At 42.2% G+C, this 26413-nt stretch overlaps 2 protein-coding genes across 3 annotated transcripts in view; one reads left to right on the top strand and one right to left on the bottom strand.

Annotated features, from left to right (window-relative positions):
• bltp3b (bridge-like lipid transfer protein family member 3B) overlaps positions 1–15753 on the bottom strand; it is a 47529-nt gene extending 31776 nt beyond the window's left edge. For both annotated transcript variants that reach the window (XM_084050216.1, XM_084050217.1), the window contains exons 1-3: positions 15254–15753; positions 3494–3656; positions 1552–1590 (exon numbers count right to left, since the gene is read on the bottom strand). In XM_084050216.1, the coding sequence (XP_083906342.1) occupies positions 1552–1590; positions 3494–3656; positions 15254–15297 (246 nt within the window). In that variant the 5' untranslated portion in view covers positions 15298–15753. The remainder of the gene's footprint in view (positions 1–1551; positions 1591–3493; positions 3657–15253) is intronic.
• A 5024-nt stretch (positions 15754–20777) lies between these two features.
• ckap4 (cytoskeleton associated protein 4) lies at positions 20778–24799 on the top strand. The gene is made up of 2 exons (XM_084049719.1): positions 20778–21333; positions 23240–24799. The coding sequence occupies exons 1-2, from the start codon at positions 20983–20985 to the stop codon at positions 24398–24400; spliced, it is 1512 nt and encodes a 503-aa protein (XP_083905845.1). The 5' UTR covers positions 20778–20982; the 3' UTR covers positions 24401–24799.
• The last annotated feature ends 1614 nt before the right edge of the window (positions 24800–26413 follow it).

The following is a 26413-nucleotide window of genomic DNA, read 5'->3' as shown; positions in this document are numbered from 1 at the left end:
ATCTGAACGTTTATATAGATGTACGGACCGTAAATGGAGGAAGTGCAAACACCAGGTTAAAGTTGATCCATGACTGTAACAGGAGTTTTCATGTACCGCACCGCAGGGTAAGACTGGAATCCGAAACAGGCAGCGCTGTGATTATGAATTTTGTTACGATTACGGTGATTAGTAGCCTATTATTGACGCCACCTGGGCGAGTGAGTCGTGTCGTGTAACTTTCCTGACGTTAAGCTGTGTATGTGTTCAACAACACAGCCACGCTTTTGGGGTGGGGTTTAGCGAAGGGTCCATTGCAAATAAATCCATCTTCATTTTTGTTTTTCCACCATCACATCTGTTGACATGCTTTCTATAATCCTACCTTTCTTTCTTAGCTTCTATAAACCAAGGCATTCCTTGAAAAAGTTACAAAGATTAAAACTAAACAACTTATGCACACGTTAATCTAACCTAAATTAATCAAAAATCAAACTAAAATGGAATATTTCATAATGATGGACTGAAAGTGCCTGTGCGCACGTGACGTGACATCATTAAAATAGCGTTCCCCCAGTTAAAATAATCACCACTACATCTCTGGTCATTACTACTTTCAGCTCAGCAGTAATCTTTTCAATATGATAAATAGCTGTGTCATCTTACCTGTCCCCTTCCCTTTGCACAAAGCAACACAATACTTCAATAGCCTCACCATTGCTGAAAGTGTGATAGCTCGTATTGTGTTTTATCAGTCTCAATTGTTTCAGGTAACCCTCCATCAGGCAAATGGAATAACCATCGGCACGAGTACTATTGTCTATGTTCTGTATCTGTATGATACATTGCTATTGTATACATTTTGTGTTCCGATATCAATAATTCATGAAAAGAACCTGTGTGTCAACCTGTTCTCGTCAAACCCGGCCAAACCGGGACGGCTGGTTACCCTACTGTAGATAACAATAGGTGCTGGATTGTATAAATAGCAACGGGACAGAGAGAGCTCTTCACCGAGATGGGTGGCAAGATGGAACACGTCTTTGTGCTTCTGCTGTTCTTCTCCAGTAGCCTATGCACTGGGAATAACACCTACCTAGGGACTGGGACCAGTTTAGCCGTCTGCCAACCAGACACCTGTGCTCTAAACAGCGAGCTGGCGGCCTTGAGATGAAGACGACGACGACAACAACTATTACAATTCATTTGCTGGATTCCTGTTGTTTACCCTGTGATTTAAAAGAGGCCTTCACCTCGCGACAGATTATGATGAGTAAGTTATAACGTAGGAGTGTACGCAGCTCATTTGGTCTGTCCAGTTGCAATAGATCCATTGTCAGTTTCTAATGTTAACTGTATTTGTTCTGTTCGTAAAAGCTGGGTTGTAAAACTGTCAAACTGGGCCTTTTCTGTTCCTTGTCTGTATGCATCTTCTAATATTTTTTTTTTTACTTGCATACTTTGAGTGAATTATTATTATTTCAACAATCAAAGCTGTAAATGACAACAAACATCCAGAGAAATAAATGAACACTGGTCTTGCGTGAGCAAAGTGTATGTGTTGAGACTTACCAAAGTGATGGGGTGTGTCTTGAGCTTCGTCCATGGTATCTGTCAACACAAACAAGGAAGGATAATGAGTCTCTAGAGCAGTGGTTCTCAACCTGTGGGGGGGGGGGGGGGGTCCCAGATGACAGTGAAGTGACATTTAAGGAATTTTAAGACCTTTTTAATACCTTAAAAAAAAAAGAAGAAAAAAGACCCAGACCATTACGGCATCAAAAGTAATCAACAAACTAAACTATAAAACATGGTCAAACATTTGCCAAATTGTCAAATAATATGAGAAAGAGGCAAACATTATGAAAATAGTATATCTACAACTCTTCCAGTTTTACTGCAGCCCCATTCATACTTTGTACATGTTGTACTTTACTAACTTATTTTACCCGAAATTAATCACAGATCAACTGAACAACCGAAAAAAATATCAAAATATTCATTGATAATGCAAATAATCATTCGTTGCTACACTGCTGCATTTGCACTCGGAGGGAATTAAATCAAGTTAAAAGATGAAGGTGACTCAGAGAGTGACGTGGAACAGGAATCAATGGCAGTGTAACTGGCATCTGAAAGAAAACCGCACTCACACACGCCATTAATCCAACACAAGCTGCCTCTGACTCAGGCCTTTGCCAAATTAAATAGCATTTACTCCCAAAAGGAGATTAAGGACTTATGTTAATTCGGTACGCCTTTCACTTGCAGGGCCTCGTTTCTCCAAAACGCCATAAATTTCACTCAAGAACAGAAACGTAGCCGGGGATTTGTAGAGGTTAATTGAATTGAAAAAACACAATGACTGACAAAAATAAATACCACCAAATCTCTCCCAAGAGGACGAAGGCTGTTTTTAAAGTAATAGAAAGTGGGGACCCCCAGGGGTCCTTGGGGGAGAGGGGGTCCAGGGGGTCTCCAGCAATATGTGGAAGAATGTAAACACTTTAGCCTTATTCGAAAATAGCTAATCTACAAGCTCACAACACATCGTGATGTGAGTATATCAGCTGAATTCAAACAAATACTGACAAATAGTCTCTTGTGGTGGGGGTCCCTGGCACAAAACCTTTTCAAATGGGGGTCTGTGGTCAATTGTCTTATCAACTGTCACTGCTCTAGAAGCAGAGCAGGGGTTTTGGCACAACGTCACCTACTTCCATCAGTGCACAGAGAAGGGAAACAAAGTCTAAAGAGGTCAAAACTCCAGCAACATTTTTAGTATGTAGAACAAATTTATTGTTAGACGCGTTTTGGGCCTGTGGCCTTCGGCAGGGTCACACAGCCGCTAACAGGATTGACTTCGACAACAGCCCTCGTCACACTGCTACACTCTTCACAAGTCTGACGCACGCACACACACACACACACACACAGCTAAATGACTTGGTTATTACAGCCACTGCACTGCACCAAAGCGGTTTTACACATCGTGACACAGCAATAAAGATAAGTTACAGCGAGACACTATAACTCAACAGCGCAAAGATCAATTGGCACATTGACAATAAACAAACACACGCACACAAACAAGTCTCTCACTCTGCCACAGGCTTGTCAAACGACGGTGATAAAAGATAAGTGCCGTTTTTTATGAACGGACACAGAATATGAACAGATTAATTCGGCGGAAAAGAACCAACACGGTGACACAGAGGAAAAGAGAAAAGTGATGAGGTGGAAAAGAGAGCGCCGCGAAGCGCCGTCGTCCGGGGCAACGGTACCAACATGGAGGAAAATATAAGGTCTACGGTTCACTGTTTCCAGGGTGTGTCACGGACACAACGCACTGATGACCAGCCACGTGGGCACTCGGCATCTCCAGCAGAGGGCGTGTGTGTGTGTGTGTGTGTGTGTGTGTGTGTGTGTGTGTGTGTGTGTGTGTGTGTGTGTGTGTGTGTGTGTGTGTGTGTGTGTGTGTGTGTGTGCACGCGCGCTTGTGTGTGTGTGTTACCCTGATGGCAGCCTTGTTGCAGCAGACACTGTTGATAGCCAGCCAGGTGGGTAGGTCCAGCAGACTCTGCAGAACCTCCTCGTCCAGCTCCAGGTTGGTCAGCTGACCCTCTCCCTTCAGAGTGCTCAGGTTGATCTTATCTGGAGACAGGTTCTTAGCAAACCTACAAGACACACACAAAAACCTATTTATTACTATACTTGTGTGAGGACATCAACATTTCAGGAGGGTGATTTTATGAATGCCGTTCTTACAATTTCTCACAATTTTTAACCCTAACCCAAAACAGCCAAGGATTTTCGCCTATAAAGACACGCCCGAAATAGGGACACCATGGTTAAAGTGTGGTTTAAGCCATTATTCCCATTTGGGGAGAAAGTCCTACAGACATACTGTTGTTATTGTTGTCAGTTTTAAAGCTTCTATAGAACGCTGAAAGTCAAGAGAAGAGGTAAAGTTAGAGGCCTCAGGCCTCCATCTGAAGATAAAGATTATATGGTACAACTGAGCATAATTACAGTCTCTGAGTCATCCTGGACAAAGTGTGCGTATGTGTGCATACGTTTGTGTGTGAGGTTGTACACACCAAGGACAAATTGCACTCAAGTGTCACACTGCCTTCAGAGATAAGGTACAAGCCCAACTTGTTTTGTCATTTTTATGCTTTAATTCAGATAGGTCGTTATAGAGAGACAGGAGGAAACCAAGGGCGGAGAGAGGACAGACACAAGACAGGGGTCATTTTTGACCCCGGGTCCTCACAAGTAGCACATGTGCACTAACCCCCCCCCCCCCCAACAGCACTAACTCTTATCTTTGATTAAAGGCATGCTCTTAAGTGTGTGTTGTTCGTGTGCGTATGTGCGTGCATGTATCAACGAGAAAGCAAGTGAACCAGGACCTGTGTACTTATTTGATAACGTATTGTTCAGTGATTTAGTGCTATAGCCAAAGGAAACCCAAATTTAAATGGATTCAAGCCATGGACCCCATTTGAAAAGGTGTTGAGTCAGGGTCAGGGACTCCCATAAGAAACTATTTTTGTTGTTAGATTATGGTGGAGATAATGAAACCTATATTCTGAATAATCATTCTTATACATTCTCTCTACAACTTCTAGTGCGTGAAATCAAAGTTAAATAAACCTGGTTCTCATGTTGCTGGGGACCCCCTGGAACCCCCTCAAGGACCCCTGGGGCTCCCTGCCAGACCCCACTTTTTGAAAGGAATTAAGACTCCAGATACATGGAACTAATGGAGTGTAAACAGCTGAGTTTCTGTCAGTGGGAGATATCCGGCCTGTGACATCTGCATTGCAGCTCCCTCCATCCCACTGCAATGTTTATTTTTTTCTATTTTTTTTTAAATCACACAGTAATATCTTACATATCTCGATAACTTTTGGCAAAAGTTTAATTGTACGAAAAACGTTATACTGCGGTATTACCGCCCAAACCTAATCCTCTTTTTTTTTGTTAATAGTTAGCAGAAGGTTCACTGAACTATACATTTACACCGGCCAGTCCAAAACAAATAGGCAAGTATCGATTTTACATTCTCTAGCTGTCCAGAGATACTCAACGCAGGACATGTGATGTGGAAAGATGGAGGTTATATGATATGGTTATATAATATTAAAAGAAAGTGAAAAAAATAATTGAGATGATTTAATTATTTTTCTTTCAATGCAAATTGCATAGATGATAAAATAATAAAATGGCAAACAGCATAGCTTTCTTTTAACCACTATGTATCCTATTTGATGAACAGCAAAAATAGCTAATCTATTAGCGCACAATTCATCATGATGCGTTGTAAGCCTGTAGATCAGCTATTTTCACTATCCTATCCGCAAGTTTCCTAGGGCGGTGTGGGCATCACTTCCTGTCGATTTTATCAGGTATGAGGTATCAAATCGTCAGGAAACTTGTGGTCGTCGTGCTCATGTCACTATGACTCAGCCATAACCAAATAAGGAGTTCCCAATGCAGCTACGCCAGAACTTAAATCTCTTTTAATTGTCCTAAATGACACCAAATTGTCACCAATGAATGACATGCCCAAAATAGGGATACCAGACTGAAAGCGCTTAAAAATGTCATGTCCACTTCTATTCCTGCTTGCTGTTCTGAAACAGAACACACATAGTAACTTAATAGAATAGAATGACACACACGTTAGGGTCAATCTATACTGGGGTTAATGTCCGTGTCTGACCTTTAACATTGTGTTTGGTAAAGGTCACTATGAGCTGACAAAGACACTCACTGCTGGTGGCATTCTGTTGTTTGGAGTCAGGTAGGCAGTGTGTGTGTGTGTGTGTGTGTGTGTGTGTGTGTGTGTGTGTGTGTGTGTGTGTGTGTGTGTGTGTGTGTGTGTGTGTGTGTGTGTGTGTGTGTGTGTGTGTGTGTGTTTCCAAAGGATGTCCTGCTCACTGCACCGAATAACTTTCTTGTAATGGCAAAATTGGTCTAGGCTAGTTATATCACACACACTACACTCTTAAGCTCTTTCAACCTGGCGTCCCTATTTTAGGCATGACATTTTCAGGAATATTCAAAAATAGCAGACCTACAAGGCAAGCACAATGCTTTGCGTTAGGCTTTCTGTCACACACTGTGTCATGTGTCTTGTTCCAAACAGGATGGATGGACCGTGGCTCGTGGGAGTTCAGACACCTTTCCAGACCAAGCTCATAACCTACACCTCCATTTGCAGAGAGCGACTCTCTCACCCTCGAAAAGGTACAAAATGTCCGTGCACCTTCTGCACACTCAACCCAAAGGTGCTTCATCATGGAGAACCTCAGAATCTAGCTGTAACGCAGGTTTATCATCATAGGATCATGGTCCCAAATGGTCACTTCCTGTTCTTTTCCACTCAACTCCGTCACCGTGTGCCGGTAGCGAGACGATCCGTTCTCCATCCTGACGTCTCTCTTTCTCTCGCTGCGTAAATTATTCAGTAGCGTGAAGCATTTCAACAGCACAGGTGCAACAACTTCACACAGAGTGAAAAGACAGGAGCCACAGAAAGCACACACATACGCACACACACACACACACACACACACACACACACAAACAAGTGTGTGCACTGTGCAGGCATGGGACGATGGGAGTAACACAAGCACACACACATCACACACGTTCTCAGTTCAGTCATCATGGACAATGCCTGTACAGCCCTGGTACCAGTTAAATATTCATTGTAACCGCTGATCAAATATCAACCTGCTAGTCTCTCTCCCTCTCATTCTACCTGCAAGAATACTCAATATTCTGTTGATCATTGAGTTCAAAATGACGTGGCCTACAGGAATGTGAGCACACACAGGCATTTTTCCCTTTCAGGTTAAACTCCCAGCATCAGTGGTGGCCCACAGTTCCAGTCTCCAGAAAGAGATTAGGAGTCGTCACCACCAGGCTGGTGAGAGGTATGTAGTATGTGGTCTGCCTTACGGTGCGTTTTAACAGCGGGCAACTCTGGGCGATGCCGGGCGATATCGCCCAAAAAGTCCATCTTTCATCGCCCCCCCGCCCACTTCGCCCGATCGCCGGCTCTCATAGACTTTCTTTATATTTTGGGCGATGTTGCCCGGCATCGCCCGAGAGTTGCCCGCTGTTAAAACGCAGGGTCAGAGTTCTCAACGGGCCTGAAAATTAAGACCCAGCCCTAACTGGGCCCTAACTGAACCATTACCATAATGTTAGACCCGAATACCCGATGGAAACCCCAATTTTTTCCATGGAACCCGAGGCTCGGCCCAGCCCAGCCCAACTAATTAGCAGACATTTTAAGCCCGGTCCGGCCAAAAAGTCGGGTCGGGTACGGGCAGAATTTGAGAACTCTAGTCTATCTGTCCTGCAGACTCAGGTAATCTATCACATCCCACACCAAAAACTGAAAGATGAAGGGAGAAGCACTGAGAGATGAAGGGAGAAACGTCCTCCCACAGAGAGGGAGGACGGAGAGAGAAGGAGAGAGGGGGTGGGAGATTATAGAGAAAAATAACCACAGTCTCGCAGAGAGAGAGAGAGAGAGATGGGTAGGAAGAGTTTGGGGACTTGGAAAGAATGCGGTTCTTGAACTGTTACATTCTTTACTCTATTCGCTGCTCATTGGAGCAAGCAACACCACCGCATAAACACTAGAGCAGGTGGGGGGCCTCAAGAGTTACTACAGGGAGGGTCGCCAAATATTCTGAAGAGAACTTAAGCCTGAAGAGAACTTAAGCCAAAAAATCTATGAAAATACAATTTTATACAGTATGTAGTGGGGGGGGGGGGGGGGGGGTCACTGCTTCATCACTAATTCAGCTATAGGGGGTCCTTGGGCTGAAAAACACTGAAGACCCCTGCACTAGAGCAGTGGTTCCCAACCTTTTCTGGATCAGGGCCCACTTGAAAAGTGTCTCGAAAGTGTCCCACCCAGGCCCACCCACCTGAACACTTTAAGTGTTCAGGTGGGTGGGCCACGTGCATTTTCAGAGCACGTTTATTTTAAATGATGAATCAATCGATTGTGTTCTGGCTTGGATCAATGGAACCAACAAACTGTCCCTATTATCACAATGAAAACTAGTTTTTAACACATTCAAACCGGGAAAGCATCTGTGTAACCACTTAAACCATTATTTTATACTTTTGGTTATTGAAAATAGCAGATATACAAGGTTGTAGCGTGCGCTACGAGCTTGTAGATCTAAAAAATATATGTAAATCATTAAAGTTTCTGCAAATCTTTGAATATATATATATTTTTTTAAAGCGAACATTTTAAACTCGAATCTTTGCTTCTAGGGATTCTACTTCTCAAACTTTTTTACATTAACATTTACCACTAATGATATTGAAGCCAGATTTACTTAGTTACGCACACTGAAAACAGCAGATCTACAAGCTCACTATAGGTCGTGTGGTTGTAGATCAGCTATTTTGGGCACAACAAAGTATATGAAGGACTTAACGGTCATCATTTCATTTCAAGCTTTTTGTTCTCCACACTAGTACACCTAATAGTTCAAATGTTTCCTTACAATGTTCTCTTGTTTTCCCAAGGACCATCTGTAATTATGCAATGGACCATTAGTGGTCCATGGATGGACCACTGGTTGAGAAACAGTGCACTAGAGAACCATGGTGTCACTACAGAAACACAGTTTGACAAACGTTTTCCATAAAGGGCAGTAGATCTATTATTCCTAAATGGACAACCGATGCACTCGACCCCATTAGAAAGACAAAGCAAATATCCACTTTCAGCCGCAAACTAGGACAGCTAAAATGGACAAAAACATTTCAATAGACTGTTTGGTTCAGTGTGGGATAAACAGTCAATTGACTACGCTTTGAAACAGAGTCGGATCTGCTCGCTACTTCATCTTCAGCGAGATTATGAAGAAGAAATCTAATTTAGTCGATTTAATAGAATTGAATTATCCGAGTTAATCTTCTGTCACAAGTTCAGCCCTTCAGTTCATTGTCTTTCTCATTGCCGACAGCCCCGACACATTGTCTGGAGGCTGGATGCCCACTGGAGCAAGGACACCAAACGCAAATTAAATAGCATACTGTATGTCTACAGAATACATCACATCTCAGACTCTCATATCTGGCAGGCCCGATCAGAATTTTGGCCAGAAAAAAAGAAAGGGTCTGGAGAGCTCGGAAGTTCAAAAAACTAAAACAAAAGTGCTCTTTGGTTGGGGACTCAAAACGTGCAACAGAGGAAAAAAAACAAGGCACTTTTCTGGTGAGTGAATTTAGTTAAAAACTGTGACTGGGATAACCCACGCGTAGCGGCTCCATGGCCTTCTTCAGGGTATAAAGAACCAGATTGTAATCAGATTGTCTTTATCAAGTCTGAAAAGCAAAATGTTGAAAAAATATTCAATTACGTTTTTTGCTAATCAGATATGAACCACATTCCTAGGTGGTTTGAAATGTGATTCAAATCTGATTTCTAAAGATGCGTCTCGGACTGGAAATTCAAACACAGCAAATGTACTTGACAAATACCCCAACAACAACTAAAAGGGAACATAAAAATTATGTCAGTGACTCACCCTGCAGGTGCTTCAAATGCAGCGTGCTGAAGCTCAGACTGGACAAAACAACACATTACCATCTATTTCTACACATCATTACATTAAAGCTTCCCAGTGCATAATGGTGTACTGGGGCGAGTCAAAAGTATTGCTTAGTTGAGGTGCCTGGTGGTAGGCTTGTTCTGATATGGTGATAGAAACGTATATTAAGGGAAGATCACTGATTGTTTTTTTTTCCTACATCAATATTAAGGCCATATTAATTAACTTACAATCACATACAAGTTGTTATAAAAAAAGCTCTATAATGTCCACCCTCTTATCCACTCGCAGAGCCCTGCAGCAGGAGTAACAAGGACAGAGATATTAGTTTGCCAACTTCCTTGGCATCTCCGTTCTCCATAATATGCCTGCTCACCAAACACAGTTTCAGCTCGAAGGAAAGTGCCTTGCTTAAGGGCAATGACAGGAGTATGTTATGGCATGCATGTCTGTTGATGTGAGAGGAAACCCATTTGAACACACGGTCAACATGCAAACTCCACACAGAAACCCCCAGTTGGATTTTAAGCCATGACCGTCTTGCTGTGTGAGAAGTGACAAGAATTCTAACCACACTGAGCCACCAGAAGTCAGAAGAAGCTGTTCAGGAGTCAGGACAGGTGGAGGTCTGTGTGGACATACTAGACCTTTTTGGACCCACTGGAAAGGTTGTGGCCAGGTCTTAGCTTATTGGCCCGTACATGATGCTTCATGTGTGAAATGGATGGGATGTGACAAGCCATGATGACCCTCACAGCGTACCGGATAATTAGTTTGGACCCTGCTTGTGTTTGGTCAGAGCTCAGTGGCGATCCTCCAACCAGACTGTGATGGATGGATGGTTGGAACCCAGACTGCACATCTGTAACCGGTTGTGAATTAGTAGGCCTATATCACACTCAGGAACTTAATTTATATTAGGTCAAGTGTGATGCGTCCCTGATATAAAATGTGACCACAGTCACCATAAATATCAAAGAAATGTGATCGATATCAGCTGAACAAATCCTCAATCGAAGCATCCTTGTTTCACACAAAATATTAGGAAAATAATGTGTCAGCCCTTTAAATCAACTTAGTAACTTTTTCTTGCCTACATTTTTCTCCATGTTTAGTCATTATGCTAATTCCCTTTTCCCCATGTGTCCCTGTCGCTGCCACCGCTACTTGTTGGTCTGGGGGACGGAGTAGACCACGTCTCCTCTGATACACGTGATGGTGCCAGCGACTTCTTTTTATTTGTTGAAATACCAGGCCAAACCGGAGGCACCATGGAGGATTCAAACCCCTGTATCTATGGAGGTGGGCAAGAACTTTACCCCTGCACCACCCGGACGCTAAAATTCAATTTCATCATCCATAGCAATGCTCGACTTCAACAACTACACCTACAGTACACAAAAGATGCAGGTTCTTGCATTCATCATACACGCACACCTACAGGCAGCTAGTCAAAGTGACGTCCCCGCTGATGTAATGCATAGGTGTAGAGGACTGTGTGTACGTGTGCATCTTGTTAATTATTTACGATTAAGTGATTCCTCTTATCTATTGTACATGAAATGCTGACATCGCCAATAACAAAGGTAGGATTAAACAACTAAGCCAAACTTTATTAGTTAGTGGGATAAGGAAGAAAGATGTGAACTAGGCCACGCCTATGGTAGCGCCGATCGTGTCACCTTGTCAGTAATGTCCTGGCTTAACCCCCCTCAGCAGTCGTTGCATACCACCAGGGATGTAGTCGGCTTAATCGCTCCCAAGCCTTGAGCTCAATCCCGTAGCACGAGAAGATGGTGATAATCTTTCATATGGAAGGGGTCCGGTCACTCGGTACGTTTTCCCATCAACCGCTTGGCTCAACACGTTTTATCAAGCACCACACACTGCACTGCAGCCTGCCCTGCACCCTCGAGATGTCAGGCTGCCAACATGGCTATAAATCCACTGGACTTCTGTAGTGTGTGGGTCTTGTGACATCAGATTCCAATTCGGCGAGCAGTCATTCACACTCACTCTAATCTAGTCATTACAGAGTTGGGAGGGTGGGGGGCATTTCAAAGTTCAAGTCAGAGCCAGATATCCATCACTTGCAACAGCTTGTTGGGAAGACTGCAGACTGGTGGGTTGAGAAACTCTCCAGTTGGTTAATTAGCATTTTGAGCCATCTACTCAAAACATACACAAATAACGTACACAAATGTTAGAATGTTATTTAGAGATAACATGCTGTTTACACAGATGCAAGCTTTGATGTGTCTTAGCACTTAATTGTTTTCTTTGCACTCTACTCACAACTGAACATTTACCCTATCGTTTAGACTAGGGTTCATGCTATTTACTCTGAAGTTGTACTTTGTAAGTCACTCTGGATAAGAACATCTGCTCTTATCTCCTAAATTGTAAATTATTGTGGATGGAAGTGGCTGGGTTGCTGATCAGGTCATTCTAACAGCAAAAATGTACTAATACCAAGAAAGTGGATCATATGACCCTAGTTCTTAGATCTTTACACAGGCTCCCTGTCTGTCAAATAATTGATTTCAACAAACTAGTGTTGTTGGTTTATAAAGCAGTGAATGGTTTAGGGCAAAAAATAATGTCCTGATCTTGTGCTACATCGAAGTGAATCATGCTTGTCATTTCTTGTACTTCCTGTTTATAAAAGGTGATAGGTGTTTCCTATCAGGGTAATAGGTGTTTCCAATTAAGGAGGTGGGTGTTCCCTGTCTATAAGGTAATAGGTGTATCCTATTAAAAGGTCCCAAATTGGAAATACTTTTACGCTACATATCTGAAACACCCATTTCACTAATTTAGGGAGATACTGTAGGTAAAATAAAATTATTGTATTCAAATATCGTTTTATAATGTGTTTCTTTTGCTCTGTGTCCTATTGTCTCAATAATTAATGTTTTATGTAAATAACTTTCAATTGCCTTGTTGAAATGCGCTCAATTAAAAAAACGTACTGTCCGCAAGAGTATGGAAAAACCATGGGGTAACTTTTCTATGTACCATGACGTCTGAGTGTGTGTGTGTGTAACAGGACCCTGATCTGGCTGGCCATGGGCCAGGGTCCAGTCGATATTCGAGCCTGCTGGTAACAAGGAGAAACACACACCTCATTATCAACTCACCCATGGGGCTACCTGAGTCCATTCCACTGTCAAATACTTCATTGACGCATGCCCAGTAAAGGTAAACAGTAAACAAACACAACAAACCCAGATGTCTATATGAAAATAATCAGTTATTCATACTGACATAGGTTGCATCCTCCTCCTGAAACAACACAAACAAAAAAGTCTCTCTAAATACTTTCAGCTCCATTGCAAAGGGGCAACCGAGTCATTGCGTACTGCTGAGTCAATGAACTGTAAAAGTCAAAAGCGTTGTGTCACGCTGCCTCTATTCAGCATGCCCCAGACTCTTCCTCGTCCTCTGCCAACAGCTCACGTACAGAGCTCTCAGAGCTGAGCTCTGTTGAAACACAAAACACGGCCTGCGGTTGTGTAAGCACACCAGACTGTGTTTGTTTCAGTGACCTATAGCTAGCATTGGACAGCATCCCATAATATGGCTGCTGCAGATGTCTTTGCTGTGAAAGCTAATATGAAACAACACAACAATCACTTAAAGTTACAATTCTACCCATCAGCCAACAGAACAGAGCATCTCATTTGAAATTAATACAATGACAAATCCTAGTCAAAAGGAGCACATTCTCTGATGTCGCTTTGACATGCTGACATCAGCACTGATGTTACCATGACATCATCATCACTACGCTTGAACAGACGGCATAGGTCCGCCTCCTCGGTGGACGCTGGACCAATCAGATTGACCGCAGAGTGCAGACCAGATCACTTGATAAGGCTATGGGACAGATGACATCACCACTACCATTGGACAATTTCCTGCTACTGTTGACACTACTGGTGCTGACTGCATGCATACTCACGTGCAGAGGAGACGCTTGCTTGTGCACTGCCTACTCACATAAATATGCACACACACACACACACACACACACACACACACACACACACACACACACACACACACACACACACACACACACACACACACACACACACACACACACACACACACACACACACACACACACACACACACAAACAAGCCTGTGTTGTAGGACAATGAAGGACATGACACGTATAGGCTGTGCACTATGGCAGTGCAAAACTTGGCTGTGTCTCGCAGCATGAAGGACAAAGCGGTCTTAAACGTTGCCGTTGTGCTGCAAATGAATCACTATTCATAGCAGGCCAAGGGGCATCTTTTCACAAAGGACCTCTAAGAAACCCTTTCCACAGGATCAGTTGTGCACTTTCCTTTTCGGAAAGGCACCACCCCGTTTATCTGCCTATACGGATGAACTTTCCACCCGTTACTGCACCTGTGAGATGTAATATAATATGAGGTGTTTCTTTGTAGTGCTGCCAGCAATGAGACGTTTCAAAGGTTAGACATGGTAGCGCCACCGCTATCATCATGTGTCATTTCAAAATCCTCTCATGTCTGAACAAGCTGTCCAAGGGTGGACTAAACGCCATCAGTTCTAAATGAGCAGCTTTATTATGTCTGAAGAGGGGAAACGTTACTGTTCCAAGCTCTCGAAATATTAAGTATTCCGTTCAACGTCCCTGGGGAGACTGAATGAATAATGCATGTAAAGTGGGCAGAGTGGTACGCTGTCCATAACACCAGTAGAAATACAAGTACTAAGCACATATCTATAAATCAAGGTGTGAGGTTGACATAGAATGCTATTCTGGTCATCTATTACACTTGTCAGAGGTGGTAGACGCTAGACAGGTACCCACATGTAGGAGGCAGAGGCAGGTGCTCTGGGGGTTGTGTGTTGGAAGTCCTGTGTGCACTAGTCTTAATGAGCAGCTGGCTATAATGACAACACCACCGCTGTAGATGTTGCAGTCAGCAAATTTACTGTAAGTTATATTTAGAATGATGAAGCAGGTTTTGCAAAGTGAGAAGCACTGAGATTGTTATTTTAAAATCATTCTTATTCAAACACTAGTCTTGTTCAACCTGTTTCTGCTTCCAGAAGCCCCTGTGAGTAGTAAACTAAATGAAAACACAGATGATGTTTCTATATTTGGACAGTCACGGTAAGTCTTAAGTAAGCTAACACTATGTGCCTGTCGTTTAATAATATAACATATATATACTTGAGTAAAAGTCTAAAGGTATTTGTATCAAAATGTACTTAAAGTACAAAAAGTAGAAAGTACTCATTATGCAAAATGTCCCATTCAAAATTTTCAAATGTGAAAAATGTATTAAAATATTTTGAAAATAGCAGATCTAAAAGCTCTATTGCGAGCTTGTAGATCTGCCATTTTCAAATGGCCCTTGTAATAATAATAACATAATCTAAAAAGTAACAAGTAACTAAAGTTTTCAAATAATTATAGTGGAGTAGCCAGTGAGATGTAGTGGAGTAGAAGTAAAAGCACTGACTACTCCAGTAAAGTGAAGAAATACCTCAAAATTGTATTAAAGTATAGTACTTGAGTAAATGTACTTAGTTACTTTACACCACTGGATATAGATTCGACTTAAAGGGCGATAATAAACGATAGGTATGTTAAGTTAAACCCATCCGTCTTCACAGAACAGACCTGGAAAGATGCTTCAGGATCTGTTTCTTGATCAGTCCAGCCATGGTGGATCCAATAGAGCTGATCCAATAGAGCTAGTGGATCCAATAGAGCTGATGGTGGATCCAATCAATGGAGCTGATGGTGGATCCAATAGAGCTGGTACCGGTACCAATAGAGCTGATCCGGCTCCAATAGAGCTGATCCGAGCCGGTACCGGCTGGCTAGCTAAAAACAACAACTAGCCTGCTTTGCTAGCTGGAGGTTGACTCAGTTCAACTCCCTGCTGAGCCAGACGCTCGTCATTCTGAATGGTGTTACGTCTGGTTGAATGGCTCCTTCCCTCCTTCCCCTCTTTGGAAAAGACAGAAAGTATAAAAGAGAATAATGTCATTCCTTCCAGGCTTCCGGGAGGGTGATGGTTTTAAGGCTAGCACACAGCTGAGCTGAGCTGAGCTGCTAGGCTAGCCCCAGACAGACATGAAGCACTGAGGAGGCCAGCATCACGACGACATCCACCTTCACACTGACTCGACTCTGACGACGCAGCAACAACAACACAGCACCGCCACCTGGAGAACACGACCGCCCCATAGCCCGGAGGGACGGTCACTGGCAGTGTTGCCATGTCGGCTTATTATAAGCGAAAATTGCTTGTAAAAATTGCTTATTTTAGGCTTGCTTCTAAATGTTTTACTTGTTATTTAAACCAGTGGTTCTCAAATATTTTGAAAATCCAAATATTCCACATTTTATTGCAAGAGTTATTTGAAAATAGCAAATCAAAATATTCCACATTTTATTGCAAGTTTTTTTTTTAAATAGCAGATCTACAATTGCAATGCGTCACGGTGCGACGCGTTGTGAGCTTGTAGATCTGCTATTTTCAAATAGCCGATCCATATACTGTAGGTTTAAAGTGCTCATGTGGCCTAAGTTGCTTCTTTTGGGCTTGTTTTCCTAGACCTGGTTGCTTATTTCTCTCACAAAATATCGCAACGCTGGACGGTTGGTGCTGTCTGATTGGTTGGTTGGTTGCCATGGTGGTGACACAGCTAGTTTGTTAGAGCGGATACGGAAACGGTTTGTGTTCATGTGTTGTCCTGCAAATTACCGGATGCAGTAGGCGGGCTGTAGACCGGATCTGAGCACACTGAGCAGTAAATGGAAACAACAAGCTATGTTAGCTTGTAGATATGTGCGAATTTTGACCACCAAACTTGGGTTGACCAACTGTAATCTTCACAGTTGTAATTTAAATAGAATAGTATCAGGTCCTGCTTCTTTATTAATGACTTTAGATAGTAATTAATAGTACATCTGATCTGATCTTTCCTAGACACTGACATTAATCTATTAGGGTTGAATTCGTATGAATTTAAGAATGTATGTTGTATTGCACAATACATACATTAATAATACATTAATTCGCGCGTGCGCGCACACACGCACGCACGCACGCACGCATGCACGCACACACACACACACACACACACACACACACACACACACACACACACACACACACACACACACATATATATATATACATATTATACAGGTTGCTAGACAACCAGGAACGGCGTGACTGTCCCTCTGGGCCATGGGATTGCAGGCGTCTTGATGGGCGGTGCTTACAATGACAAGTCATTTCACCCAGAGAGCTTTTCATATGACTGAGCAGCTGTTTCCTCATAGAAGTAATAATTATATATATATTATATATATATATTTGTGTGTGTGTGTGTGTGTGTGTGTGTGTGTGTGTGTGTGTGTGTGTGTGTGTGTGTGTGTGTGTGTGTGTGTGTGTGTGTGTGTGTATATCCCTGTTCTTCTCTATCTTTTTTTCGTCACTGAAGCGTTCATGATTATTCTCTATCTGTATTCGTATCATCAAGGAAAAGGAAACCATCCCAATCAGAGTCAGACTACTAAAATGGAATTGCATGGATGGACCATGGGATGGACTCACTCACTGTGTAGTGTGCATGATCCTGTGTCTCTAATCGGTCCTCCTCATGAACTGTCCTTTAGTGACATCTAGTGGCCAAATCGAGCATAGAAACGAGCATTCATTGGGGACTCCCTCTTTCTTTGGTGTTTCGCCCAAGTGAGGTGGTTATAAACCTAAACATTAACCCTTTAACCTACAAAAGCTATGCCTAAACTTAACCTTAACCCTAACTAACCCTAACCTCACAAACACTATGCCTAACTCTCTCTAACCTTAATCCAAACCCTAACCTCGCTATGCCTAAACCAAACCTCAAAACCACGCCCACCAAGGCGAAACACTACTCATTGACCTGTCTGCAAAATGAAAAGACATTTAAAAGAACTATTTTCCAGATGTGGCAAGAGTTTAAGTTCAGTTATAGTGCAGTTTGTTCATGCTACTTAAGCACAATTATGAGGTACTTTTACTTTACCGGAGTATTTTAACTTTTACTCCACTACATCTCAGAGACAAATATTGTACTTTTACTCCACTACAATGATTTGATTTGATTTGATGTATTTATGTATTATTATTTAGATTTTAAAGCAGTTTTATCATAAACATCCATACATACAGTATACACACAGAAAGATAAATATTCATATTTTTTTTTTACTTTGGCCTGTGGGTCTAGGCCTTGCAGCGGGAGTGGAAGGCCTTGAACATCTAACTACAGGTCAGCTTCTCGCCCTTCATCAGCAGTCTCTCTCCGTCCACGAAGTTAGTAAGTGATGTTTACTAGCGGCTCTGACTTGTTGTGTTTCACCAGGGTGGTCACCTAGTTGATGTTGGTGGACCTTGCCCTTTCTGAGCCCACCATCACCAGGAACTCCCTCGTGGATGCGACACTAGACTCAAACGGACAGAACTGGACTACTATTTTCATCACAGTCTTCAGCACCACAGAGGAATGCCTCACAGCCGCCATGATGTTTCCACAGTGACCTTTGAACTTCCCACTCCATATGAGCCATATATTCGAGCCCTGCAGTGGCGTCATCAAATAAGAAACAACAATCATATATCATTTATGATGTTGTTTCTTATTTGATGACATCACTGCAGGGCTCGGTCAAGGCCAAGGTTGCCAGGGTTACAGGGTATTTAACCCTGTCCCTAATCAGGCGCAGTGTGTTGCCAGTGGCAGAGGCAAACTTCTTTTGACTTCATGAGAGCAGGAGGTGGTCTGTGTGCGTTTGACTGTTTATTGTCTCCGCCAGGCCGAAGGCATGGTGGAGAGTATGTTTTCACTTTGTCCGTCCGTGTGTGTGTCCGTCCAGCTTTATCCGTCCGTGTGTGTCCGTCCAGCTCCATACATGGGCACATGGTCTGTGAACACCTAACATTGGTCAAGCTTCACGTGACATCACAATATGTAATATAAATAGGTAAGACAGAATTAATCAGGAACAGTTTTACCACCTCGCCTAGCGGAGGAGACCTGTGCTCCGAGGAGCACATTTTCTAGTTTATTTATGTGTTTATTTATTGTATGCTAAGTGACTGACAACTACTAAGCTACAGAGAATAAAACGTTTGTTTATGAATTCCACAGACGTTTTTGACCTTCAGTATTTGAGCACACGTCTGAACGTGGGCACTACACCAATACTTTTGGACTTGTCTTTTACTCAAGTAAAATGTCGACATTGCAGTGAATACTTTTTCAACCACTGCTTAAAACACAGTAGAGTTAAAGCACTTAACCTAAATTATCTCTTATCCAACTGGTTGAACTGGAACTTCTGTATTTTGCTATCATAGCCAACTTAATGCTCAATGTATTGTAATATTGTAGAATGTAAGTCTATTTTGTGTCTGTGTAATAGTTATTTTATTTGTGTACATCTAATGTAGCCTATTAAAAAATATTGTTTATTATTTCTTGTCCTATATTTTATACTTTTGTTATACTCTCACTGGATTTTTGACTTTTTCTTAATCAGTATTTTCATACTTTTATTGGGATTATGTAATAATAGTCATAATAATACACTTTTATAGGCTAGCAGTACTTTTAGAAAAAAGTGCTTTGAACACCACAAAAAAAAGAAAGAAGAAACATCAACAACGCGATAAAGAAAGAGTAGCCTACATAAATAAAATGAATAATGAAACGGCATGAAGGGACAAACTATAAGAGAGAGCAGTGGTGGTAAAACATTTTACTTAAGTAAAAGTCTGGAATTAAAAATGTACTTGAGTAAAAGTACAAAAGTATTGATATCAAAATATGCTTAGAAGTACCAAAAAGTAAGAGTAGTCATTATGCACAATGTCCTATTTCACAGGTTTCAAATGTATAAAAATCTTTTGAAAATTGCAGATCTATTGTGGTCTTGTAGATCGGCTATTTTCAAGTAGCCAAACTTTAAATAGGGCTGAAGTGATTCATGTAATAATAATCCAAATCTACAAAGTAACTTGAGTTTTCTAATAATTGTAGTGGAGTAAAACTACAATATTTAATTCTGAGATGTAGTGGAGTAAAAGTTAAAATACAAAAAATGGAAATACTCCAGTAAAGTAAATGTGCCTCAAAGTAGTACTTAAATACAGAACTTAAGTAAATGTGCTTAGTTACTTTACACCACTGAGAGATAGAGAAGAAATGTAAGCCTAAAGGGCAGGACTTTTAGTTCTATTCGTTGACATCATGGTGCCATGGACCAGCACTGCTGCCACGTATGAAGGGAGGAGCAGAGAATAGAGAGGAAAACACAGTCCCTCCCCCCTCGTTTACTCAAAATGTAGTGGTGGAAAAAGTCCTCAATGCTTTACTTAAGTAGTGATACTGCAATGTAGAAATACTCTGTTACAAGTAAAAGTCCGGAATTCAAAATGTAGCCTACTTAAAGTACCAAAAGTAGAAAGTATACTCATTATGCAGAATGTCCCATTTCACAAGTTGTCAAATGTGTAAAAATCAAATGTATGAATATAAGGCTGAAGTGGTTAATGTGTGTTTTGTAATAATAATCAAAGTAACTATATGTTTTCAAATAATTGTAGTGGAGTAAAAGTATAATATTTATAATAGGCCCTAAAAGTACTGAAAAATGGAAATACTCCAGTGAAGTAAAAAAATACTGCAAAATTGTACTTAAAGTACAGTACTTGAGTAAATGTACTTAGTTACTTTACACCACTGCTCAAATGAACTTATATACATTGCAAGCGCCTTACATTACATAATTATTTGCAAGCATCATTTTACAACCGTAATCTGTTTTGCCACCAAGATATTGTTCAATACAGCCTATTATTAGAACTTTTGTCGTGTGGACTTTTTATTAGGACGTGATGACAATGCTCCTATAGCAGCCATTAATGGGTGTTTTTAGGTTAAATGATGACAGCTGGCCAGCTGGCTGATAATCAATAAAGAAAACTTCCGAATTGTACTTGAGCACAGTAGCCTGCTTAGTTATTTTACACCATTGCATTGTAGCCAGGGCGACACTGAATGAATGGTTCCATTGCAAAGTAATGAGTATCGAACATGAAGTCACCATAACTTATACCTACATAGTTACACCCCCATCACCCAGCTATAGGAGAACTTCTAGTCCTAGAAGCAGAGACGCCCCCTCCCTCCGCATACCTCAACTCTGAAAAGCGCCTCGGGAAAGACACGACGCGCTCACTGATACGCTGAATGTGTGCGCTGCTAGATCTTTAACTACGTCCAACTATTGTGTCCACTGTCACACCAAAGAAGGATCCAGGTCCGAGCAACAACACAACAACGATGACGGCGAAGAACAGAAAGCACAGCTCCAACACCGAGAAGAGCGCTGCAGCGGCGGCCCACCATCAAGAAGAGGTGCCAAAGAAAGCCCCCAAAACTAGCAGCAGCAATGGGGTTAGTGGAGTCAGCGCTAGTAGTGCGCCGCAGGGGGGCTCATCAGGGTCGTCCTCTTCAAGCTGCATCAAGCTTCTGGCGATTGTGTGTTATATTGCTTTGATAACCGCCGCGGGCATCGCAGCTATTTATCTCCAGCAAGTGCTCGAAGAAGTGCATCAGATCACCGCCAGGAGCCAGGAGAGCGCACGGGAACACGCAGAGCTGACGCGTAAAACGGAGAGCGTTCTTCAACAGGTAGGTTGGTTGTGAATCAAGGAATACCAAAAACGCTCGCCCCTAAACACAGTCGCCCCGGGGGGCAAATCCGGCATCCTCGGAACGGTCGCTGCCGGGTGGTATTCCTAAACGTAACCTCAGTAAACTATGCCTAAACCTAACCTTATTCCTAAAGTTAACCTCAGTAAAACTATGCCTAACCCTCAACTTATTCTAATCTTATCCTCAGTAAAACAAATACAAGAACCGCTGGGGGCGACCGCTGGGGAATATTGGGGCGAGCTTTCCGGTTACCGAATCAAGAAATCAAAGCTAATTCAACTATAATGGCAGGTCAAGCGATATCAGGCACGCCGTTACTGATTGCAGAGCTGGGGCAAGGGAGATAAGGATGGGTAATGGGTTTACACTGGCAATCACATCACAGGCTGTCGTGTGTAAAGAGGAAATGGCAAACTAAAAGCTATCTACCCCGCCCCCCTCACCCCATCCCACTGAAAAGCTGAGTTGGCAGTGCACAACAAAAGTACATTTGCAAAAGTTTAAATGCAGGAACATCGGATTTTGAGCCAATTTAAGGTAGAATTCTATGAAATAATGGGAGCCTTTGTTTTGAAATCCAGTCTCCTAAGATGTTTTAGTAGGCTACTTCTTTTGTCCTACTTCAAGTGAAGCCCACCCCAGACTCTTTGTCTTTACATTTTTCATAAACAAACAAACATCATTCTAAACTATATACAGGCCTGCAATTATAGGCTACACTATAAGAAATGCCAGACAGTATAATTAGGCCTATATAGACCTATATGTGACTGGTAATTTGTAAGTGACTGATAAATAAAACCATATCTCACATAAAAGGCTGACTGCCTTCTGTGATAGCTTAGGCTATATAAACATAATTTGTTGAGATTGCCTTCTATTAGCCTACTTATCCTTATATAAAGCTATAGGGCTAACTTGTTAAATGATCTGTTCTTAATCTTTGTTTTGCATCTTGTGTCTTTTACTGATTAATTCATTCATTTAGACCTTTATTCGTGGTGCCTATTTTTGACATTTCTGTTCAGACTGCATGCAAACCATGAAATTCCAAACCAGTTTAAACTAGATGCAAAATGTTGTCCCTCTACATTTTCCAAGCCTCAAGTTACCACGGTAGCACTGGTTATGTAATGACTTTATTCACTGCACAGTGTCTTCAACATTTCTATAAGTTTGCTTTACATCTTTCATTTTCTAAAACCCTCATTAGAATAGTTTTTTCAGTCGTAACACTTATTATTTTCTAATGTAAGTTCATATTTTGAATTTATTCATAATTCATGTATCCCAGTGGAAGATGTATTACAATTTAAACAACAATGCAAATTGCTTTGCCTGAAAAACCTTGCTATCACATTCATTTAATCCTTCTCACCTCTCCTTTCTCCTGGTGTAAATGCTAGCTACTGGACACATAATTGTTTATCATACTGGCTGATTTCAATGAACAAAGCCCTGTATGCTACAGTGAGTGAAGCCTTGAAAAAGAACCAGTCTAGTCCAGTGGTTCTCAAGTGGTGTGCCCACTGTGCCGTGAAACAAACCCAGATGTGCCTTTGGATTGTTTGAAAACCACACATTATTCCTTTTTGTATTCAACAATACAAATGGTTATTTCTTATTTATTTACTATCAGTAAATATCAGTGTCCTGTCCTATTTTGGGAACGGTGTGATAGGCAACAATTTTAAATGTATTTTCCCCCCAAAAAATAGAAGATCTACAAGCCCACAACGCATTGTGCCACGATGCGTTTTGAGCTTGTAGATCTGCTATGAATACAGGCGTGCCGTGAGAGTTTTATTTGTCCATTGGTATGCCTTGGGCACAAAAATGTAGAAAACCACTAATATATGCACGTATGTGTCATTGTTTACAGGTGGAGTCTCTGAGAAGCGTTGTGGATGGGGTGGAGTCAGTGCTGGGTGTCACACGGGTGGAGCTGGAGGCAGCCGTCAGTCGGACGAAGAAGGGCGAGGCAGAGAACCGGAGGGTGGAGGAAGCCCTCCGCAGGCTCCAGAACGACCTGCTCAGAGATCTTTCTGAGGGCATCAGTGAGGTGAAGGAGGCACGAGAGAGGGACTTTGGCTCATTGGAGAAGACGGTAGAGGAGCGCTTGGCAGAGCTGAGTGGCTCCATCGCGTCCAGCGTCAAGGAGTTCACAGAGGCGCAGGGTGAGGCGCAGGGGCAGCTGGCTGACCTCAAGGCTCGTTTAGCTTCGCTGGAAGACCCCGCGGAACTCAAACAGGAGCTCTCTGCCATCGTTAACACCGTGGCTGAGCTCAACACAAACGAGCAGGCCGCCAAGGCTGAGGCCGATTCGCTCAGGGAGCAGATCGGTTCGGTGAGAGCCGAGCTCCAGACCCGCAATCAGGAAGTGGCCTCTCTGTCCCAGGAAGTAGAAGCAGTTAGGTCAATGGTGCAAGAAACATCGGGGAGCCTGAGGGAGTCTGTGGCCGTGGCGGAGGCTAGCGTGCAGGTTATACAAGACAAAGCCCTGACACTGGAAGGTGGGATTGAACAGGCCACTGAGGCCATTCGTAATGTGGAGAAGGAACTAGGTGCAGCAGCAGGACAGGCACAGAAAAGGTCAGACGACCTAGAGGTCAGAATCAAGACATCAGAGGACAGCGGAGATTCACTGGCAGCGTCAGTGTCAGAACTTACCTCCAAAATAGAGTCACTGCTTGCCAAGTATGACTCCCATGAAAGCACACTGGCCTCCCAGGACCAAGCTGAAGAGAAAGCCAGGACTGGCTCGCAGCAGCAGCTAGAAGCACTGAGGACCAGCCTAGAAGAGTTGCAGTCCAACCTGGCCGCTCTGGGCGACACCCAGGCTAATCTACGAGACTCCCTGGGCGGCCAGGTGGAGAAACTGGAGACAAAGGCAGGGAGCGAGTCTCAACACACATCACAACAGCTTGAAAAATTCAGTAGCATGGTGGCTGGCTTGGAAAGCAAAGTGGGCAAGGTGGACAGCATTGAAAAGAAGATCACCTCTATGCAGAAAGCACTAGAGTCAATGCAGAAGAAAAAGTAACATGACATCAGTCGTGAATGAATGTAATGTCACAACCGGTTTCCTAACACGGACAATGATGAATGCTGCAAAGTTCCCATTTCCAACTCAGAATTTGTTTGGGATGTGCAAAAAAGTTACATTATTGTTTGTTGTTTTGTGTACCTTTTTTATATATATAAATAGGCAGGAAGAGGAATAAGGTTCAGGTGATGTAGTTTCGATTGTCTGGGGGGGAAAAGGGAGAAATTGATTGCTGTTCTGTGAATTTTCAAACCAACACTCAATCTGCACTGTAGTTTTGTTGTTTTTCTAATGTCATTGTCTTGATGTAAGTCTTTTTCACAAAATCCCAAATACAATGAGCTCTTTTTTTGAGCACTCCACCGTTTACTGTTTACAAAAATAAAAAAAGGAGGTGTACACACAGTGCTGTAGAGCGCAGACTCATCTTTTGACATGCATGCGATTTATGTATTCTAGATATTATATTCTTACAGGGATGGAGAATATGGACAAATGTTACAATATTTCTTTACCAAATAATGTACCTCTATCGATATTGTGACTTTTTGTATATAAAATAGGTCATGTGCGATTTAAAACCAGAAAGACAACACATATCACAATATCCCAAATCCCAGAAACATCTCATATCACTATCATATTGGAATATTGACCAGGGCCAGACCTATTCTTAAATTTCTATATGACTGAATACCTTTCTCAACCCCACCCCACTCAATAACGGCTCATACATTATTTCTTTGTACATCTTTGTTCATCTCATGTTGTACACTCAAATTAGTACAGATTGAAATGGTCACAATTTGAGACCACTCACATAAACATTGGAAGTATAATCTACAACATCTACCATCCATAAAGGTTACAGGATAGGTGGGCACCAAAACATTCTGGGCAGTAGAGAAAACTGGGCACCTTGGATGAGTGTGCACTAGAGACATGTTTGCACCTGGAAGAGTGGGCACTTAGGGGTGGAGAAGAGTGGGCACTATAGGGAAATCTGGGCACCAGGAAGACTGGGGACTAGGGAAATGTGGGCACCTGGAACATTGGGCACTTAGGGGTGGAGAAGAGTTGGCACTAGGGAAATCTTGGCACCCGGAAGACTGGGCACTAGGAAGAGTGGGCACTATGGAAATGCGGGCACCCGGAAGAGTGGGCACTAGGGAAATGTGGGCACTAGGTGCAGTGGTGCACTGCCTGTGCGATTGAATACTTATGATGCTAGATGCTCTTGTATGTAAAGACAATGTCTCAGTGGTTGTACGTACTTGCATATGGTCTATTGTTCACCCTACATAATGGCTACTGCTTAGGAAATCCACTCATAAAATTAGAAAATAGAAAATCTACAAGCTCACAACAATCTACAAGCTCACAAGGCCTGCATAAAGACAGCATTTCCACTGTTTTGTCTATTTCTATCAGACTGTCAGTTATCAAGATGTCTGTGTCACCACAGACTAAATATGTTTGACTGAAAATTTAAAAAAAGAATTCAAGCCGGTATTAATGGAGTTCCGAATGAAATACAGTCCATTTCCAAATGAACACAGGGTGATGGTGTGTAGCCTACAGTCAGGTTTTCACCCCCTCTCTTCTCTTTCACTGTCATGCAGTTCACATTCACATGTGCAAATTACTTGTTTCCAAGCTAGACTGTGATGAAGTTCTGTTTAATCTAGATTTTTTTAAATCTATTTTAATTGATAAACTATAGCACATTTCTATAACGTTACACAGTGAAGAATCAACAATTAACCAGTAATTTAAAAAAAACAATGAGTTAGCTTGAGGTCCTCTGACAGGTCATTCCAGAGTCTAGGGGCCTCGATACCAAAAGCCCAGTCACCTTTGGTCAAAATGCCAAAGCGCAGTAAAGAATTTAACTGATAAACAAAACAATTGAAAGTGTTTCAACTGGCCACCCAAATCAAGTGGATTATCGGTATAAAAGTGATATTGCACTAATTTGATATCTATTCAAAGTAATTGTTTATCAGTCTT

This window comes from Gymnoscopelus microlampas, assembly GCF_963454915.1.
Source record: "Gymnoscopelus microlampas genome assembly, chromosome: 23".
In the NCBI taxonomy this organism is placed as follows: Eukaryota; Metazoa; Chordata; class Actinopteri; order Myctophiformes; family Myctophidae; genus Gymnoscopelus; species Gymnoscopelus microlampas.
This window is presented reverse-complemented; position numbering and strand designations above follow the sequence as displayed.